General features: G+C 37.4%; 1 protein-coding gene across 1 annotated transcript in view; it reads left to right on the top strand.

Moving 5' to 3' along the window:
• Positions 1 to 22,332, top strand: part of ZFAND3 (zinc finger AN1-type containing 3) — a 63,542-nt gene that overhangs the window by 7,701 nt on the left and 33,509 nt on the right. The window contains exon 2 of the mRNA XM_015823507.1: positions 12,291 to 12,470. Within this exon, the coding sequence (XP_015678993.1) occupies positions 12,291 to 12,470 (180 nt within the window). The remainder of the gene's footprint in view (positions 1 to 12,290; positions 12,471 to 22,332) is intronic.

Below are 22,332 nucleotides of genomic sequence, written 5' to 3'. Positions count from 1 at the left end.
AAATCGCAATCACATGCAATCAGTCGTAAATGCAAGCCGGTTGCCAAGCTCCTGAATTGTAATCACATGACCATAGGGGTGGTGCAACAGTCATAAGTTGTAAGTCACTTTTTCCAAGCCATTATAACTTTGAACAATTGTTAAACAAGTGGCTGTAAGTTGAGGATTACCTGCAGTTGCAGGGTTCTGGATGCATTCATATATTTCTGATGTAGATCTCCCTTTTGACATTCCTTGTTGCTATGTAAATGGAATTGCTATTGTTACTGTAGGTATTCTTCTTCATTTCAGTATGAAAGTCCTGCTTACTCTATAATGGTTTTTGCCACTACAGCAAAGTTTTAAATATATTCTTAAATAAATTAGCATATGGAATCTATGGCACATTTATACCTTTTCTGGCATGGCAGGCATAGTTTGATGAGTAAAATAAGTTTTTTTCTCTACCAAGTCTTTGACTTCAGTTCTGTATATACTTTTGTCTTAATCTTTATAAAGCTAAAGGGTTATTACACTAGGGAAAATATATTCAAAGAAACCTTATACAATCTGTAATTATTTGCTGAATATAAAACCAAACTTTCAAATATTTCAGCACTTCATTTTATCTGTCATCTGTCTTTTATTAAAGACTTTTTCATTTGCCTGAATTTATATATTTACAGTAACTATGTATTATTTATATATGAGTGCATGTGTGTATACACACACTTAGTATTCTAAGACAGAGTGGGCAATTAATTTTCCCAAGGACCACATAAGAAACTGGGACTATTTTGGAGTGCCCAAACAACAGAGTTGTGAAACTGCATGGGCATGCATGCACATACATGTGTAAATTGAAAAACAAAATAGCAGTTGCCTTCAAAATAAAAGCAATGCAGTTGTATTGCATGCATGATGTACATTTATTTACATTTGATTTCTAATTTCCAATTGACCTCATGCAGGCTGGACAGAGACACTCAAAGAGCTGGGTGTAGCCCCGGGGCCATAAAATGCCCAGGTTTGTTCTAAGATTAATACGTTGCTTGACTAGCTTGCTGGAAGTTGTATTTCTAATAAGATAGCCAATGGCAATGTGTTCTGTATAGGATAAACATCAAACTTGGAAGGAGCAGTGGAGAATACTTGAACCATGTGCATTCTGTCATTTTTAGAAGATTAACTTTCTTGTTTGACAGCTAGAAAATCTCTTTTTATTGCAGCTAGTAGAGTAATAGTTGATCGGCTCTATTTAATGTGACAGTGAATGAATGGAATGGAGGTTTGTAGGAATAGAAAAGAGAAAGTGACAGCATCATATAATGCAGGAGATACTTGTGAGAGCACATTAGCTTTATCCATGTATTGTGCTGTGTCAGGGACAGAAAAAGCTGTTGCCTTTTCCACAGTTCCCATCAGCTTGCTCTTTTGCTCAATTTAGAATCTTTCTAGTAGAAATTTAATTTATATAGTCTGAAATATAGAGGTTTCTTTCCCATTTGTGCCTTCTTTGTACAAAAAAAGTCTTACCCTATGATTTGTAGAAAGCTTTAAAATTGTAACTTCTGATTCAAAATATTATGTTATCTGAGACTAAGGGCAAGATGCCCCTTTCTTTCATATACTGAAACAGATTGGACTGACATCCGAATCTTGTTTTTGTATTATCATTCTTCTGAGAACACTAGGCTGACCTAAGGATACATAGAAAGTTGCATGTCCATACAATTCCATTTTCCAATTTTGATGCCCTCCTTGACACCTTTTAGTACCTTCTGCCTCTGCTGAATGGTACCTCAGCAGTACCTATTTAATGGCAACATAGCATTCTATCCCTCCACAATACCCTACATCAGAGGTCCCCAACCTTTTGGGCACCAGAGACCGGTTATGTGGAGAGAGGTTTTTCCGCGGACCGGAGGGGGTGTGGTTTTGTGTGCTGCCTGCATCCTGCGGATGGGGCTTTCCTTGTTTGTGCGAACCGGTTGCTGGCATGCCACAGCGCAGTACTAATCCACGGACTGGGGATTGCCCTTCATAGAAACCAAACAATGGCTAGACAAGAGATATCTTTTTTTTAAACTTGGCATAGAAACATAAATCTCTCTCCATAAAAAATAAATAAATAGAACATCTTCTCCATAAAAAAATAAATAGAATGGTCTAAATATATGGGGTAGAGAAAATGTGTCTGGTTGGGGATCTGTGCTATTTTTATGTGCCTTTCTAATGTTTTTTTACTGTGAAATTTTTAATTAAATAACAGTTGTCATCTTCACAGTTTAAGTCAGTTCTTGTGGGTAATGAGGATTTTCAGGGAACAGGAAGGAAGTTACAAGTAGTCTTTGACTTATGATCACAAATGGGACCAGAATCTCAGTTGTTGCATAAAGTGGTCATTGAGCAAGATAAGAGCATGAGGGATGCCCCAGAGGTAGGGAGGGCCAGCACAGGGAATGTGTGAGTTCGGAGTGCTGAAGTGCAGTGCAAAGCTACAGCTGCTCCTACAAGCTTCAGCCTCCCCACCCAGTCCAGTGGAAAAGCAACTCTTTATAATTATGGTACTCATCTTCTCCTCAGTCTCTGCCTTTTTGGGTGGCCAGTGACCTTGTGTTGTCTTCCTTCTGCTGGTGGCCTGAGATCCATGTATTGGGTGAGGTTGGAGCCCTGGGATGCATGCAGTGAGGCTGGGAAGAGCAAGTGGTGATTCCCCAGGTGAAAGTGGAGGTTCTGAGGGAGGCACTGTTTGGGATAGCAGCAGAAATGGGAGGATGTTTGTGTTGCTTCTGAAAAATGTCCCCTCTTAGGTTTTAGTGAGGGGTGGAGGAAAGCCCAGTGCTAACAGAATCTATCTTTGGCCCTCTACTCCATCTCGACCCAGCCTTCCTCCTACAAAGCCAGCAAAATCAGTGGGTGGGGTTGTGCCTTACCTGAGGCAGGACCATGAAATAGTCCAACCAATGAAAAGGAACGGTACATAATACCACTCAATTAAAGAGAAGCGTGTGAGAACTCTCCCTAACTCTGCTGCTTAGTTTTCCATATGGAATGACCAATGGATAAGTGTTCAAGTTGGGCATTATAGCAAACAAAGCTGTTCATTTTCCAAATGCAAAAATCTCTGCGTCAGCCCCACAGCCTTTTGTTTGTTTGTATCTTTCCTTATTCCCTCTAATAAAAGCTTTTCTTTAAAATACTGACAACAGTATTGTAGGAAAAATGAAGGAATCCCTCAGTGCACGCAGCAGAGGCAACACTAGTGAAAAGACAGAGGTATGTGGGTGGGGGCTATTAAGCCTTGATTGAGGGGGAAGGGCACCTGCTGACTTTACTGGCAATGCTTCTGGGTCAGCATGAGCAGCATGTGTGGGTGTGTATAAATGTCTTTGTGGGCACTGGGATACCTAAGCAGTTAAGGCTTCTCTTGCATGGTATCTGGGGTTTTTCAGGATACTTACTAGTGGTGTGGCAGATGGGTCATGAGACATAAGCATCACCAGCCAGGGCAGGAGATACCTCTTCCTGCCTCAGTCAAGGCTTAAAAGCCTAGGCCCAGATCCTTTCCTCTGCCAGCTTGCTGCATTCTGACAACCTTCACCAATCGGAAAAGGAGGCAGGAGGAGGCAGAAAGTGACACTGACTCGCAATGGGCAGCAGATAAAGCTAATAAATATATAAATTCAAATACTCTGAATTGGGACTACCTCAATGAGCAAGCCCCATCCTTTGTGATAATCAGGCAGCCTGTCAAGACCTGTTTGGTGTTTTGTTTTATTTTGTTTGTTTGGTACAGCCCCTGGGATCTGAATGAAGTTAAGTGAATTGTAGGATTTTCTTTTTTTAAGTGCAGAAGTTGAAAGAAAGTATGATAAAAAGGTATTATTTCGGTTGTATGTATGCTGTAAATATGATGAAGAAAGGTATTATTTGGGTTTTCTTATGTATTGAATTATTTGGATTGTATTGTAAGCTTCTAATATTGGTTAGATTGAAGCACCATAGAGGTCATAGTAGTTAAAACGGGTTAGTTTCTCATGGTTCCTGAAACACCAGTCTTAATTTTGAGATCACCACATTTATTTCTTTTCTTATGTTTATTTTGGATCAGTATTTGCTCTCTATAACAGTAGCAGTAGAAAATCCTGACTTTGGCTGTCAGCTTATTCAGGCAGAATTGGTGCAAAGTCTGACAGGGATCCAATTTGGGGTACACGTGCCATGAGGACTGCAGACACAGAATTGGAGCCTTGTCACAAAACCGACTTGGAGTTAGGCTTTAAAGCTGTGCTTTAAAAAGATGCCTTTTGGCTTGTCTGAGCAGTACAGACATGCATTTGGATAGCTTCCGTGATTTGTGCATAGCAGTCATGTCAAACTGCCGGCCTGCGGGCCGGATGCGTCACACCGAAACTGTGCCCACCCCATTGCCGGCAATGGGGAAAAAGTCCTGATATGTCGCACGACGTCACGTGACATCGCGAGTTTGACATCCCTGCTCTAAACCTTTTGTTCTCAGAACTCATTTCCCTTTTAAACATTATAGAGAATACCAAAAGAGGTATTGTTGGTATGGGTTATAATTATTGATTTTTTTTCCCTTCTATCCAATCATGGCCACTTCTCAGAAACTTCCTGGACAAGCCACTGCAGGTTTCTTGATAAGGTTTTTCAGAAGTGGTTTGCCATTGCTTCCTTCCTAGGGCCAAGAGAAAGTGACTGGCCAAAGACACACAGCTGGCTCAGTGCCAAAGGGAGCAATAGAACTCATGATCTTCTGGTTTACGGCCTATGTCTTAACCACTATACTAAACCGATTCTTCATTTCTTTATGGTTTTAACTTACAAAACATTAACTGACTCCCCAAAAAATTTTTTAAAGGGTTTATAATGTGCTTTTATATATTTAAAGAAGTGTTTGCATTTCCACAAATCGGAAGGAAAACCTGGTTTTATGAATCAGAGATTCTGTGAGTAGGGAAGCAGAACAAGTGAAGAATTAAGCTGCATTTCTTGTTTGACATTCATTTAGCCAGATATACCTTTCTTTTACAGCTACTTCATCTGGTATTTCAAGCTTGTTATTACTGTGTCCACTGAGCCATGATTTGCTGGAATAGCTCATAGTTTTTAAAATAATGTCTGAAAAATGTATTTGTTTTTTTCCACTAAATCAGTATTTCTGATTTTTAAGACATCTTAGCAGATCCTAATCTTTTTGAGCTCACAGAAATGTAAATATTTTTATATTATTCCTCTGTGAAAGAAATGCAAGCAGAGGAGAAAAACAGCTTTTTGTCTTTGTCTTTTTTGCTTATGTCTGAAGGGGAAGAATGAGTTTTGTCTACTCTCTGACGTAGGAAATCATAGTTGGATATGTCATGGTTATTATCCATAGCTTAGTCACTGAACTGTGATTATTTACCATATCTGTAGCTTATAATTTTCCTACAGCTAACCCTCAACTTAATTGAGCCCAAAATTTCTGTTGCTAAGTGAGACAGTTATTAAGTGAATTTTGCCCCATTTACGACCTTTCTTGTCACAGTTATTAAGTGAATCACTCTGGTTCTTAAGTCAGTATCACAGTTGTTAAGTGAATCTTGCTTCCCCCTTGACTTTGTGAATCACATGACCCCAGGACATAAATGTGAGTCAGTTGTCAAGCATCTGAATTTTGATTACATGATCATGGGGATGCTGCAATAGTCATAAGTGTGAAAAATGGTCATAAGTCACTTTGTTTGGTGTGGTTGTAACTTCAAATGGTCACTAAATGAATTGTTGTAAGCTGGTGACTACCTGGCACAAATCTACATTGCCAAAGTTTGGAATGTAGCTATTGATCACAGCTAAATTTGGTTTTCAGATTCTTATAATCGTATTTTTTTTAAAAAAGAATATGATTTATTGTTAACATGAATAATTTGCTATGAATTGAAATCTTAGACATGTCTTGTCCACAGAGTTTACAGAGCTCTGCAAAAATGCTTGCTTTGCAAAGCATAGGCAGCTGCTTGTTTGTGCAATGAAGCAACATGCTAAACAGAAAAACCTGTAAAATTAATGAACACTGCCTCCTCAAAAAGAATATAAGAGGTGCATCCTACTTCTTCTCTTCTCTCCCCCTTCTCACCATTACAGAGTTTATATTGCCCATATCACTGTGTTTCTTGCTGCTAAATGAGCTTTGCAGCAGGAAGTTAATTTTCTGCCAGTATTGCTTTGGGCTGATGACTAAGGGTGTTTGTATATCCATTAAATGTGCTGCCAGAAAATGTCCACCATTTTCTGCCCTTTCCATTAAATGGTTGTCAGTAGGTTTACAGAACTGCTTCGTTACTCTGCTCTAATTGCAGAAAGACTTCTAGATGTGATGAAAAGTCTCCATAAAAAAGTGAAACCAAAATCTTGTTCAGAGATCTGGAAAAAATAAATAGAAATGCCACGAGCAGTTAAATTAGATTGTTTTTTGTATAGTCACAGTACAATTAACAGATACCAATATTTCTTTTTCTTAATTTTTACTTGTGAAGGTAAAAAATACTGAAAATAAAAATTTAGAAAGAAATTATTTTTCCCACATAACAGGTAATATCTATACAGACATATAAAACTACATATTACTTGAGTTGTGATAGGTGAATTCAGTAACTATGTTAATCCTTTGTTGGTTTCATTTGATTTTGAAATGGGAACTTGTTAAAATTGTATCTAGGATGCATTTTTACTTCAAAAATGGCATGAAGGAAATGATTAATAGGGATGTGCAGAAACCAGAAAAATGAGCTCCCATTAAAACAACCCTATATATACCATTCAAACCACCTGAGTTTATCATATTTTAATGAAACAACACTCAAAATAATATAGGCTTAAAAAGTTTTTAAAATAATATTTGGGGCTGATTTTTCTGTAGTTGTCTCACTGATAGCAGTCCCTCAATTTCTGATGTTTTGAAGAACTTTATAGTGATTCAGATCCAATTGCCAGTATTTTTATGGCAGGAACACTCTAAACATTTTCTTCTGGCAGAATATACTAAAATTACTTTATTTTTAAAGTTTTTTAAAAAATAATAATTTTAAATTAATATATCTGTGCTTGAAGCTAAGCATTTAGCTACTACCTCAGCAAAGACCAGTCAAAACTGCTATACAACCAAGACACAGGACAAGAACCATCTCCACATAGACACAGATATCTCAAGCAAAATGCAAATAGCACAAAATCTGAACAACGCAGGACAGCAGATATAAAGTTTAAGTGATCCCAAAGAGCTTAGTGATTTAAGTTTGGATATTTTTAAAGAACTCTGGAAGCTCAGTACTGTAACAGAGCACAAGAATAAGTAAATATTGCAAATTTATATGACGTTTGCTCATGACTTCTCCCCCCAAATAGCATGATCAAACAACAGTCAGCTTATTTATTTCAAGGTCCGAATAGATCATAGTGAAAGAATCTGGTTTTTTATAAAACAAGATAAATATGATTGATTTAATATATCTTATTTTTGATTGTAAGAAAATTTATTATTAAGTCATGAGTTATATTAATTTTTGTCATCCAAATCTTATTAATGATGTTTGCAAATAACCTTTTCTTATCAGATTGTGGTATGGCAAAAATGATACATATTTAATTTTTATAGTTCCATACGGAGGCAGGAGTAGCTGCTACTAAAATAGTAAATTTGATAAACACTTAAAATATTTAAATTCTAACACATAAATTTAGAACTTTATCCTCTTGAAAGTATTTTAAATTTAAGTAAATTGGCTTAATTTGTTTCAAGTTCAATAAATTGGACATAAATTTAAGTTTAATAAATTGAATATAAATGGTCAATTTACCTTTCTAATTCTGTAGCCATGATCAGGTTGTCTCCTCTGATAACTTCTCTTCTACTGTGCCATAAGAATTCAGAAGCTAGGAACAGATGTTACAAATAAAGCATAAGGCATGCTTGACAGATATGTCTGAACATAATGTTTCATCAGCATTACAGGGGTGTCATATGAATAAGTATTATTATGACCAAAGACCAGTACTTGAAATAACTTGCAAGAACTAACATGTCTTGACAGCAATTCCAAATATAATAACATAGAACAATTGGAGATCACACAACAATCAGAAAAGGACTACTAATTTTGCTAGCATCCCCTGATTATTTATTACTACACTATGCATGTGCCTATGCAAAATTTTGACAGATTGCAATAGGCTACCTGTTTACAAGTAAAGTGGTGAGAAAGAATGCATCTAAATGGTCTACAAAGTTTATTAAAGCAGACATACGTTTACTGTGTAGCTTCCTATAAAATCTCCTGTAGTACAAGATGCTCAACTAACATTAAATTGATCTTCTGAAAATGCTTTGCAGTTATCAAGCAATTCCAAGGTAGTATGCCATTTAATTGGATACACTTCAACATTTATCAAGAACCAGCTTTCATTTATTTTGCAACTCAATTTTCTGGAATTGCTATTTAAGAAGTATCCTAATTTGATCATAGATCATGGACCTTTGAGAAAGGCAGTAGGCCATCTTTTAGGATGAATGCAATTATCAAAGATTATTTGAGGAGCCAGACTTATTGGCCAGAAATTAAACATCAGTAGATTAAAGATTGCTAGCTAAACGAGTCTCCACACTTAAGTAAACCAGCCTCCGGTGTGAAGGCAGTACTGTGGTTGCAGTTGGGCTTGAAAGCACTGGCATCAGGAATAAGGACAGCATTATTTCAAGGGGAGAATAACTGGAATATGACCCTAACTGAGTTCTGTATAGAAAACTACGCCAATGACCTGGTTTAATAATGTTTGGCAATAAAAGGCCTAAAATTGCCTCCTTTCAAATTTTTATGTATTTATATGATTTCTGTACCCACCCATCTCAACAAGTGACTCTATTGGTAGAACTATAAAATATTTCCTGAAATTTCTAACACTAAATATTTAAATAGTTTAAATTACCTTGCATGATATTGCACTTATTTATCTTAGGGCAGGGGTGTCAAACTTGCAACATCACGTGACTCGTCGCGACGTATCGTGACTTTTTTTCCCATTGCTGGCAATGGGGTGGGCGCAGTTTCGCCATGATGGCACTTTGACACCCCTGTGTTAGGGTTTTGATTAATAGAATCAATATAGGAAGGAAACTGAGCAAGGGTTGCTACCTCTGTAAGAAACAAAATGTCACCTGTATATAGTAGCACAGATAAACTTTTTCAGAAGTTTATATAAAAGTTAAAAAGCAAAAGGGGAATTAAATAAACATGCTAAATCCCTCCCTATTGGAAGGTATTAACATTGAGGTTTGTAGAAAATTCTTAGGAGTGTTAGTTACCTCATTAATTTGATATTTTATTTTTCTGTGAATGTGTGCAAGGCCTGTTCTTTATATTATACATAATGAATTCATTTTCTTTTGTTAAGCTGTTAGATGTTCCCTCTTCCTGTCACAACATTAATTCTTTCCCAAAAAAAATCACACCTCCAGACATATAGCAGTAAGAAAATATATGCTAGGAAACTAAATCTCTTAATCAGTTGCTACACTGATATGGAATTTAAATTACTTTTAGGTTTTAGACAAACTAAAAATCATCAATATTAACTTTTAAAAAAAACTAATGTCACCACTAAGCAGCTTTTGAAAATATGCTGCTGCTCTTAATACTTTTCATGTTTTTGAAGTCTGTAATGGTTAACCTATCTTCTTTTATTTGTTATATTCTAGAAGGCTTATTTCAAAGTATATTTTACATTGTTCTAATTAGAATTCTCCCCTCACTTTTTTGAGACAAACATTTGAAAGTGTTTTGAATTTAGTTTATGAAAATTAGCTGCACTTAAGCTCTAATTGAAACTCAGGTGGTGGTCTAAAGAAATTAATTAAAAATAATAGACCCATGTTCCTAAATTCTAGAGTTCTCTGTAGACATCTTTAAGGACATATAAGTGAGGGCTGTAAAGTTGCTAGCATTACAAGAGATACTAATTGATTGTGGATTTTTTATTACAATAATACTCAATTCCACATGCTCTCTGAATGAAGTATAATTAAATTCTGTATCAATCAGTTCATAAGCCTACTTCTGAGATTTCTCTGTGTGATACCAGCTGAAGATTCTTTTAACCTGGAAAGTTAGTGGAGATTTGTTTAAATACTAAATAAATGCAGTTGGGTGTTTCTGTACTGATTAAAATTGCTAAGGAGAGGTAAAAGAAAATGAAAACAGGCAGCTCGCTGTAGTCATGTATACACATTTTTGCAAATGTGAAGCAGGTGGATTTCGGGGAGGGGGGGTGTCCACTTGAAAACTCAGTACAGCTCAGCTGCTACTGCTAGAAACAACAGATGAATCTGAGCACATTTTTGTGTCTTGGTTGCATTTAATATAAGCTGATCTAATATGCATTTCTCAAATTTACAAGCAAAATTGCACGCAATTCCCTTCCCCCCATTTTTATTTCAATTTTTCCAATGTAGTTCCCTAATAAAGTAATATAAAAGTTTGTGCATGAAAGAAAAAACACATAAGAGGTTTACAAATGGAAGTAAGCTTTAACATGTATGGTTTTTCATTTTAAAGAAGAATGGTACTTCTGATGGTATTAGCAAAAAAGTTTTATAATTTTGTTATTTCTCCTTTGGTATGGTCTTCAGATTTTATTGCAGGAAAGATAACCCTGAAACAATTTCAGTTGCGTTAATTTCTTTTTAAACAAAAATAACTGGGTGTAACTTGCTTGGTTTTCTAGGTTATAGTGGACAAACTAGTAATGAACATTGCCTTGTTCTATCTTTGTTATTTCTGTTGATATGTAAATACATATTTTGTTGCATTCTACTTTTTGAAGACCATGTGTCAGGCCCAACCCAAGAATGACATAGAATAATCCAACCAAAGTACAGTTCTTTGTTTGCTTACATCCAGTAGATAGAATCTTGACAGACTAATTTTTTAGTACTCTCACCTCTGAATCTCACCCCTGGGAGATTCTAGGGCAGTGGTTCTCAACCTTTTTAATGCCGCGACCCCAACCAGTCGTAAGTCGAGGACTAAACCGGTCGTAAGTCGAGGACTAAACCAGTCGTAAGTCGAGGACTTTCCCTGCCCGGGAGCGCCGCGCATGCGTGGTTCTGCCCCCTGCGCCGGCCGAGGCGTAGCTGGCAAGCGGCAGAGACGGAGCAGGCCGACCACCAGCTGGCCCAGCCCAAGGGAGGTAGGGCACCCGCCGGAAAAGGGGAAAAAATGGCAGACAAAAAAAATGGCGGACAAAAAAAATGGCGGACAGCCTTGCTTGGCGACCCCCGTGAAATGGTCGATCGACCCCAAATGGGGTCCCAACCCACAGGTTGAGAACCACTGTTCTAGGGAATTGCTATCCTAGCACTCTTCCTTTGATTCCTATTCAGCTCCAGGCTATGATGTCTGTTGTGAGCTCCTAGGAGTCTGTCAAATTCTAATACGGATTATATATAGTAGAATTGGTGAACATGTCAATTTCGGCCCATAAAACTTTGCATAAATTAGAGAAATATTTGAGAATTTAAAGGCATTCAAAACTACTTAAATTGTTAATTGTTGGCCAAAGGTCTGAACAAGGATGTTTTAATCAGAAAATACTGTGATGTTGAATAGATATTTCTAAACTGACAAGTCTCTGGATAGATTCTAAAAGAACACAACTCTAAAGATAGCATATTCATAATAAAATAATGGGATGCAAGTTCATAGAAAGCTACAGTAATCGTGTTGTCCTCGTTGAGTATAGAACACATGGATTTAATTGATTGTTTAAAAAAAATTAAGTAAAACAAATACATTTTAAACATTTCCTAAACCCATGACCTAAAGTTTCAAGGAATACAATATGAAGAAATCCGTAATTTGAAATGACATTAATTGGTGATAAAGTCAGTTCAGAGCACAAATGATGTTTTCTGCCTTACAGAACAGTTCAGCTGTTTTCAAAACAATTAACTAAAGTAGAACAATTTTCATTGCCACTTAAGAATTTTCAATAAAATAGCACATTTAGTACCATTTAATGATTTACTACACAGTTATTTCTATTTTTAAATACTTGTTAAATATATAAGCTGACCTTTCTAATGGAATAGTGCTCATTGAATTGAGTCACAATATCTCTTGCAGAGAAAGAAAGAGTATAACTAGCTTTCACTCATTTGCAAGTATTCGTAACCTCTGTGTAAAATATAATATTTTATATATTGCATAATGTATTTTCTGGCCTTGTAACACTTCTTTAACTTTGTGTCGTGTTAGATTTTCAAAAGAAGCAACCAGATGATGAGTCCACTCCCAGCACAAGTAACAGCCAATCGGATTTGTTCTCTGGAGAAACAAATAGTGACAACAGTAATACCTCTCTATTGACACAGACTGTTAACTCCAACCAGCAACTTTCGACAGAACTGAATGTAACTTCTTTGAGCAAAGAAGAATGTAAGTATACAGTCTGGGAGGAGGTTACAGGCTAGGCCAGGGATAGGCAACCTCGGCTCTTTTATGACTCGTGGATTTCAACTCTCAGAATTCCTGAGTCAGCTATGCTGACTCAGGAATTCTGGGAGTTGAAGTCCACGAGTCATAAAAGAGCCGAGGTTGTCTACCCCTGGGCTAGGCTGTTCTGGAACTTAAGGATTTTAGCCCTTTAAAGTTAGGGGTAGATAAGAGTTTGACAATGATTGTCAAGTGCTAATTGAAGTAAAAGAAAAGAATCAATGTTTCTTTCCTATTTAGATATAATTGTAGAAAAGCATTCAGTTGCTTATATATATCCATTTCAGAATACTTCCAGTTTAATCTGTGAATCTATAATTTAACTGTGTTAAGAGTATGCTTTAGAGACAAATTTTCATTGTAACATTTCTGCAGATTTTTTAAAAAAAATATAGATGGTACCGTGCACCATGGGGATAAATAGTTCTTGTGAAACAAGTTTTTTGAAGGTCATTTTGCTCTTTCATTCTGGTAGATTGATAGTTCTTTTTAAAAGCATTACCATTCACATTTTATGTACTGTATGCTGTTTATATAGTTCACCTTTAAAATGCTTCAAATATATTTTTCTTCAATACCATACAAGCAAATATCTACCCCTTTCTCTCCCTGGATGATCTCATGCTTCAGAGCATTTGTCAAGGCACAGCAGAATGCTGAAGTGGACTCATCCCTATTTGTTATCTGATGGAAACTATTCTGTCATTGGATACAGCCCCAAAGCATTTGTCACATGATTCCAAAGAAAACTAGTACAAAGAAAAGTTATAAATAAGGGAAACTTGAATGTTGTTAAATCATTCTTCTTTGTTTTAGTTTTAATAAATATTTTGCCTTTGTATTATTATTAAATATAGTCTCTGCTTTTCAGATCAAGCTCAAAAAAAAAGTGTTAAACTAGCCAACACTTTAGAACAGAAATGCATTAAATAGTGGAAAGGCAATTCTGCTCAGCTTCCAGAGGGAGAATTTCACAAAACTATTGTTGCTATCTCATCATACCTACATATGTCCAATGTATAAAGCAGGGATAGTCAACCTTGGCTCTTTTATGACTCGTGGACTTCACCTCCCAGAATTCCTGAGCTTAGCTGGCTCAGGAATTCTGGGAGTTGAAGTCCACGAGTCATAAAAGAGCCAAGGTTGACTACCCCTGGTATAAAGGCTAGAGCTCCCTGCACTTTGATTTGGAATCTGGGATAAAGATCTTTTAGATGGTTTTCTACTGAAAATTTAGAACAAAATTAGGTTGTTTAGTCAGAGGTAATTGTAAGAATCAGTAGAATATCACCAGGCTTTCGGCAGTGTACAAAAAGATAAACATAACTTGTACAGTAAAACATTACCTACCCTGAAATAGAATGAAATAAATTTCCCTTCATATCACATGAAAACATGGCAGAAAAAGAACAGCTCAGTTTCTATCGGCTTTGAAAAGCTACCTGAATGTTAAACATATATTAACTGAGTGACTTTGAACCCATTATTTTATCTTAGTCCAATCATCCCATAAGGTTTTTGTAAGGGAAAACTGCCTTGATTTATTCAAAATAAAGCTCAAATATAAATCTAACGAACAATAAAGAGATACCAATGCTATCATCTTTCACTGAAATCTGAACATTTTAAAAATTTCTATACGTATAGGACACCCTGAAATTAAATTTTGTCTTGTCTCTCTGTCTGTCTACACACACACAGCTTAAGAGTCACACGCATCTGTGCTCCTACCACTTTGGCCTTTGCTTTCAATGTCTTCTCTTATTCCTCCTTCAGGCCCTGGTACTTTCCAGCTCTTTGCTAATGTTCCTGTCACTTAGCACCACTACATCTATTAGCACCACTGTTTTTCTGGTCCTTGTCTACTACGATGATGTCTGTTTTGTTCACCAGTACCATCTTGTCCATTTGGATCTGGAAGTCCCAAGTATTTTAACTCTGTTCTTCTCCATAACCTTCTGTGGAATCTTCCATCTGGCCCTGGAAGGATCTAGCCCATACACTGTGTAGGTGTTCCTGTACACAATGCCAAGTACTTGGTTGTGCTGTTCAGTATATGTTGCTCCTGCCTGCATCTTACACTCTGCCACTATGTATTGATTGGACTGTCTCTGAGGCCTCTCAAATCTGTACCTTCGGTACTACTGTCTAGTGTGCTGATCTATGGATCTCATGCCTTAGTGTTGTCTTTCCAACCACTGGTAGGATTTCCCAGTTCGAACCACCTTAGGTATCTGTCAGTGGTACATTCCATGCTGGGTCTTGTCTTGGTACTTCCTCCGCTTGATCTTCTCCATGCCTGCTGCTACCTCATGCATTCTCTCAGCAGTTCATCTTTGGGTGCCATCTTATTGATGTACTTACTGGATGCTCCTGGTTTCATTCAGGACAGTGTCTTTGACACTCACCAAGCTCCATTCAGCTGGTGTATAGTCTCTGGCTGCTGGACTTGGATTGGAAATCTCTATATATTCTAAGGAGATTCCAGGTTTTTGCATCCATGTCCTTCTTTGGTCAGCTCACTATACCAGCAAGGTATCTGATGACTGGCAGTTCATGCATGTTGACCTGTCTTATCCTTTGGTGGTAGTTGGATATTGCTGCTTTCCTTGCCTCCTCACCATGATTCCCAAAGTACTTATAGCTGATCTGTCTGTCTGCTATGTGATACACTGGTAGTTTTACCCCATCAGTCATACCTACCTTTCCTCTCTTAACTACCATCCAGCTATACATCTTCAGTCCAAATGATATCCCAATGTCCTGACTATAGATCCATGTCTCATTGATTCTTAGCATACAATTTAATATCATCTGTACAGAGGAGGCTGATGGTACCCATTTCTTGAACTTGTACCCTAGTACTTATCATTATTTGGCTGACGGGGTCAAGCCTATGTAGAACAGCAGCGGGAACAGTGCAGCACCTTGATATATGCTGTACTTGATGGCCACTTGTGGAAGCTGTCTTGAGTTGACTTCCAGTGTTGTCTTCCACAATCCCATTGAGTTATTGAGAATGGTCCTTAGTGTTCTATTGATTATGTATAGTACCAGGCATTCATAGATCCATGTGTGTGGCATTGAGTTGCATGCTTTCCTATAGTCAGTCCAGACTGTGCTTTAATTTGTTTAGATCTTGAGTCTTGGTGATTGCCCTATCTATGAGCAATTGGTATTGAGTCCCTGGTGTGTTTCCAGCAGGGCTTTTCAACCAGTGGTACGGGTACCACTTGTGGTACATTGGCACCTAGCAGGTGGTACGTGACCATCCTAGAAAAGTGGTAGCCGGGGAGGGGAATGAGCTGAGCCGGTGGCAGCACAAGCCTGAGCGAGAGATGGCTGGAGCTGCAGGGCTGTCAGGGCTCAGCGGAAGCGCCACGATCAGTGCCGCTTTCCAGCTGATCGGCGCTTTTTCAGGGCTGTCAGGGCTCAGGGGAAGCGCCAGGATCAGCGCCAGTCTCCAGCTGGAGCTCGGCACTGATCCTGGTGCTTCTGCTGAGCCCTGAAGACGCACCAATCAGCTGGAAAGCAACACTGATCCTGACGCTACTGCTGAGCCCAGAAGAAACGCTGATCAGTTGGAATGTTGCAGCATCTCCAGGGTCTTGTGATTTACATTCAGATGCTTGGCAACTGATTCATATTTATGACAGTCACAGTGTCCCAGGGTCATGTGAAATGACCAAAATCTGCTGCAACCACCCAGAGATGGGGGAATAAAAACCAAACACCCACCCCCACCCCACCCCCGCTGCCAATCCTCAACAGAAATGCTCACAACAATGAAAACCTCGGACAGGAGGAAGAGCGCCGCCGGGCGGGCAAGCAGGTGTCTTGCTCGGCTGTGGTTTGGTGGTACTCGGATGTTGCCATATCCTAAAAATGGTACAATGGGTGAAAAGGTTGAAAAGCCCTGGTTTCTAGTGCCCTTCTGAGCAGTACTTAAGTATTGCCCCATATGATCCTGTAGCTTGATGCCTGACTTTAGGACTTTCCATTTTGTGGAATGGCAGATTATTGGCCAGAATAATCTCTTAAAGCAGGGGTGTCAAACTGCCAGCCCGCGGATCGGACGCGTCATCTGGAAGCCGTGCCCACCCCATTGCCGGCAATGGCAAAACCAGCCCGATATATTGCGCAACACGTGACGTCGCGAGTTTGACATGTATGTCTTAAAGGAAGGGTAAACCCCTGTTTATTTCAAGGCTAAGGAACCACTGCTTCCTGCTAGGAGACATTTACCACACCTTTTACCCAAGCAAGTGCCACCTCTCAGGAAACCTTAACCATAGGGGGTATAAGTCCAGACTACAGGTGGCAGAGCTCACAGCAGTAAAGACCCTTTCATCTTCCTCAGGATTGACTAGCTTGAACGTTTCACAAATAACCAATCCAGGATGTGCCTTAATCACTTCCACTGTATTTTCCCTATTTATATTTAATATAAAATACTAGTCCAGACCTCAGACTCTTCTTATTTCTCAGACTCTAAAAATCTGTAGCAAACCTCCTTGCATGAATATACAAAATGGGCAAATCTGCTTGGAGCAAATGGTAACTCAAATACCTAGAATGTGATGTGAGTCAGGAAGAGCTGTATAAGCAATAACTAGAGCTTTGAATTCTATCCAAGCATCCGCTAATAATCATTAAAGTGTCTGCAATATAGGCATTATCTTGTTGAACAGCTGTTACCCTTCAGCAGTAAGCCAATGCAGTTTGCACCTGTTGTGGTTTCTGAATAGTGTTCAGAAGTAGCCTCTTGTAGAGCGTGTTACAATAGTCCAAGATTTCAACTTTATCATTGTTATCATCCTGCCCACCAATGCAGTGGAAAGAACACTAGAGGCCCACCATGACAGCAGTGATTCCAGTTGTCACAGAGAAAATGCTCAAACAACCCACAAACCATCAAAACCTTGTTCCATCTCTAATTTCATCACTTCTGTCATATCCACTTTGATCCCTCTTAAATTTAAGGTCTAGGAGTCATCTGATTTTAACTCTCTCTCCATTCTTTTAGGGAATTGGTGTGCAAGTTCTTTTCTTTTTCCCTTCATCAAACCTCACATTTTTTCTTCTTAGTTCTTCCTTGCTCTTCATACATTAGTCCTTACATTTGACATTTTATGTTCCAAATAATTGTACATACTACAGACTCTTTTTAATGTCATACCACTTTATCTATATCACCACTGCTAGCTATTCATACTAGTCAAACCCCAAAACCTGTAAGCATTCTGGTGTTGGTTTCTTTTCTACACAAAACAGTACAGGACTCCAAACATTACCTGATGTAATTCAGCTTCATTAAAGTAGCAACCTTGGTTGACCATGTATTGGTAAAATCAATTTAACCCATTGACTTTTTCTTTTCACAACTCAGTATTTATTTTGCCTACCACATGCATAAAGACATTTGATTAAAATAGTTCTGCCTGTATATTTCTCTGCAGATGCCCAAAGTTAATGATTGTCCACTTCCTATTCTCTATTGCTTTGATAGACCAAATTGTTATAGTTACGTCAATTATATTATAAAGAAACACAAATGTGTTAACTCTGAAACTTTGGCATAGTACAAATAATAGATATGAGGCAGCACAAGCCAACAACATGTTTGAAAATATTATCTATACAAAATTCTTGATAGCTTTCTGCTGGAATGACTAAATAAAACCAAGGTTAGATTTATATACAGTTTCAACAGTTTTCCTTCCTTGCCCTCCCAAACAGAAGTTTTCTTCTGTGTTCAGATTCATATAATTTATCAGAACTAATTATAAAGCAGATGGAGCTTTTCTAGTTGATAACCTCAAAGTTAAAGTTTCTTTCCCTTAATGAAGAATGTTCAAATTGTAAATGTATTTTAAATGTTGATTTAAGAGTGTTTTCCCTGTTTATCTTGTTTTACAGAAAATTCCATAATGCAAATGTTTTTCCATTGCAGTATTTCTTAAAAGATTAATATTTTTCAGCACAGTACACTTCTACATACTATTATTGAATAGAGTTGCCTGCATTTCAGTAAGAATAGGAGCATGTGATCATTAACTTCATTTCTACCAAAGTTTTACTGTCCTTAGTTTAAAAAGACATCATTTTATGAACCTTTATCCTTCCAAACAAACTTGACAAGGTGATAAGTTTAACTGTTCTGCAAGAGAAACATTTGTAACATTTTGCTTATGTTTTGCTTAATACAGTATTAAAGTCCTATTGAATAGGAATAAATTTAGCAGGTTTTTTTTTTATTCTCCATCAGTGTCTGAATATTCTTAGAGAAAAATCTGTATTTTAAAAGCAGTTGGATTTGGTAAGATATGTATGTCATTGCAATGATACAACAAAAAAGTATCAAGGGACTATGAAGGATTAGGTAGGAAGGCAAAAGATTTAGGAGCACATGTGGTATTTTCATCCATGCTTCCAATAAGATGGTCAACATCCAGTGAGGGACAATTTCAGAGGAAAACGTCTGGCTGAAGGGATGGTGTCATCAAGAAAACTTTGGATTGCTAGACCATAGTCTATAATGTAAACTCAATGCTACCTACATGATGGGCTTCTGTCAAGAGATGGGATCCACCTCACAAGGACTTAAAAGAATGTATTTGGAAGACATCTTGCTTGGGTCATCCAAAAGCCTTTAAACTAAATCTGGTGAAGAAAGAGGCCAATTTCTAGGACCAAACCCAAAGGGTAAATTCCAAGATAGTGAATTTGAAAACGGAAATGATGGAAAGGAAGGGGCACTCAGGTATAAAACAGCAGACACAGAAAGCAAACAAAAGGTCAGCAATAAAGGGCTCAGATGACTATACACTAATGCTCAAACTATGAGGAACAAACGGAGAATTTGAAGTCCTAGTACAGTGGTAGCAAACCTGTGGCACGGGTGCCAGAGGCGGCACTCAGAGCCCTCTTTGTGAGCACACGTGCCGTCGCCCCAGTCCTAGGCCTTCAGCTGGGTTTTATAAAACCTTTTCGCTTTAGGTCTTCACCGCCGTGTGCAAAAAAAAAAGGTTCAATCAGTCAATTTCAACTTCTCGCGGGAAAAAAAATCTTGCAAAGTTGGAATTGATTGATTGAACTTTTTAGTCCCACCCAGTCTGCCATTACCAATGCAGCCACGCCCAGCCAATGGGCCACACCCACCTGGCACCCGACGATGCATAAGTGAGTTTTGGGTTGCAGTTTGGGCACTTGGTCTCTAAAAGATTCGCCATCACTGTCCTAGTACACGAGGGCAGATATGATATTGGTATGTATGATAAACCTGGTTTGATGGAACTCACGATTGGAATATACTACCATAAAAATATAATTTAATCAAAAGAAACTGACCCCACAAAAGAGGAGGAGGAGCAGTCGCACTGTATGTGTTTTTTCCTGTGTTGGATGGAGAAAAGAGATCAAAAGATGACACAGTACGGAAACTTGAAAGAACAGATGAAAGGCATGAGAAATAAAAATAATAAAGTAATATGAAGCAGATTACTTTGCTATACAAATCTTGTAGGATGCAACACTTTAAAAGAATTATATAATTAGAATTTGAATAGAAGGACCCTTAAATAGCCATAAAAACACAAATTACTAAAAAGAAATTGCCAAAGTTTTCTACATGTGACTGTATGTACAGATTGAGAGCAGTAGCTCTAAAGATTTCCATGACAAATTTAGTTTCTCTTTGGTTGTTTCTTATATGTTTGTGGTCTTTTTCAAAGATTATGCAGATAAATTAGGAATCTTCCAATTGCACACATTCATGGATAGATTTAGAATTTAGACGGGTTTCCCAAAGTACAGTATAAGATTTTTGCTTATTTTGCTTAGAACTTCTTTTTAAATGCCTCCATTATTTGCTACCAGTTCCCAGAGTGGTATTTTTAGAAATAGGCTATTAAATTCATGTATACTCTTTTGACATTTTGAGTTAAAAGCATATAAGTCTTTTTAGTGCCATATTTTGAAAGCATTTTTGAAATACTGCATTTTGCATATTTCAGCTGCCATTTCTTTAGGTATCTTCTGTTGGAGCCTCAGAATTAGGTTCCTAAGGATATCTAGGAAGTATTCATAAACAAGTATTCAGTTACCATCTGGTTTGCATCAGTGCTCTTCCTTTATCTCCACTCTGGTTATTCTGCCAATACTTAAGAAGAACCATTTGTAAGCCACTCAGAGTCACCATACAGTATGTGAGTTGGATGTGTTTAATAAATTAATAAAATCGTAGCTCTGCTGTTTGGTACCACTGATGTCTAACTTTGTAAATTTCCAGTGTATGCTTGTTTATAAAAGCAATTCCCTAGCTGAAGAAAGCCAGCTGCCATCTAGAAGCCCTTTAAAATAATTAAGTCTTTAACTGAATGTTACCCAGCACTGAGGTACCAGTATATTTGTTGTAAAGGTATGAATCATTTGGCAATACTTTTATAATGTAGTTAACCTTGAAACAAAATTGCTTTTGTTTTGCTGCACAAAAGGAGGATGAATCTTAATTTATTGATCTGTTTCATTTTCACACATCTGTCTGTGTATTAGGCTAAATTAGGCTAAAACTAAAATGCTAGTTATAGAAGAAAGTATTCTTCCTCCTTCACAGTTGGACCAAAAGGAAATAACTAATGGAAGAGAGAAATGCACCTTTATAAACCTGCTAGGTTCTTATGGGATTATCTGCCCCATGTGGGATTCAAAATAGGCATAAAATGAAATAGAAGAAAGTTTTATCTCCTGCCCATTGAGCTGTCATCTAGAAAATCACACCCACACAGTGGAAAAGCAGTCTTCCAGTAGAATAAGAAATCTTCACTTATGCAATTGTTTCAGACCGAGGCCCATAATTCTCTAACTCTACCTCACTCTCCCATTATGGAAAGCAATGAGTTGTTACTTTCCTGCCAATGTATGGGACACTTGATGTGAGGAAAAATAAAGGCAAAGAATCTTCCAGTCCTTTTTCTGAAATTGTCCTACATTAAGTCCACAAGCACTATATTTCTTGCTAGCCTTGTTGCTAAGGTACAGTAAACATTTTTAACATGCTTCCTCAAGTTCCTGAGTGAGAGGCAGGATGTAAATTTAATATAAAAAGAATGATTTCCTTCGGAGACAGTGTGCTTTATATCTGCATAATTTTCTACCAGCTTGTCAAAAGAGTAAATGCACATTAATATGGCCATTAGGAAGAACATTACATTTTATATATGAAATATTTAATATACAATTTCACAATAGAGTACTGTTGTTCATGCTCTAATCCATATATTTATTAAAAAGCTGCTTGAACTAGTTGGTAAACAGTGATTTATATTACTAAGAATTATTGGTATGGAGAATATCTAGAGTCTCTTTAACACCATAGGAAATCTTCATGTTTGTCACCTATCACTTCTTGCTTCAAATTTGACTTTTTTTTTTTAATACAAAGTTTTCTGGTACAGAATCCCACATCAGAATTTTCTGAATGTGAATTGATTTTGGTACAGAAATAATTTTAAATTTTTTATCTGTGCTAGGGATTCTGCTCTGAGTCATCATCGGAATCTAAAGCTTTTCATAAATAGTCTTTACATATGTTAGTAAAGGGCATAAAAATGATTAAATGTATGTTTGAAGAATATTATAGCAAAACTTTTATTTATATATGCTTTACTTTTCATTGAGATACCCAGGACTTTATTAGACTATGGAATTTGGTATACGTTTGCATGGCTAATCCTGCAGAGGTAAAATCTTCAAGATTATGATGAGATGAAATCGACAAGGTAGTTAATAAAGGATGATGTGTTCC

This window comes from Protobothrops mucrosquamatus, unplaced genomic scaffold (assembly GCF_001527695.2).
Source record: "Protobothrops mucrosquamatus isolate PMUCROS unplaced genomic scaffold, P.Mucros_1.0 scaffold1894, whole genome shotgun sequence".
Lineage (NCBI taxonomy): Eukaryota > Metazoa > Chordata > Lepidosauria > Squamata > Viperidae > Protobothrops > Protobothrops mucrosquamatus.
Note: the sequence above shows the minus strand (reverse complement) of the source record. Positions and strands in the feature narration are given on the sequence as shown.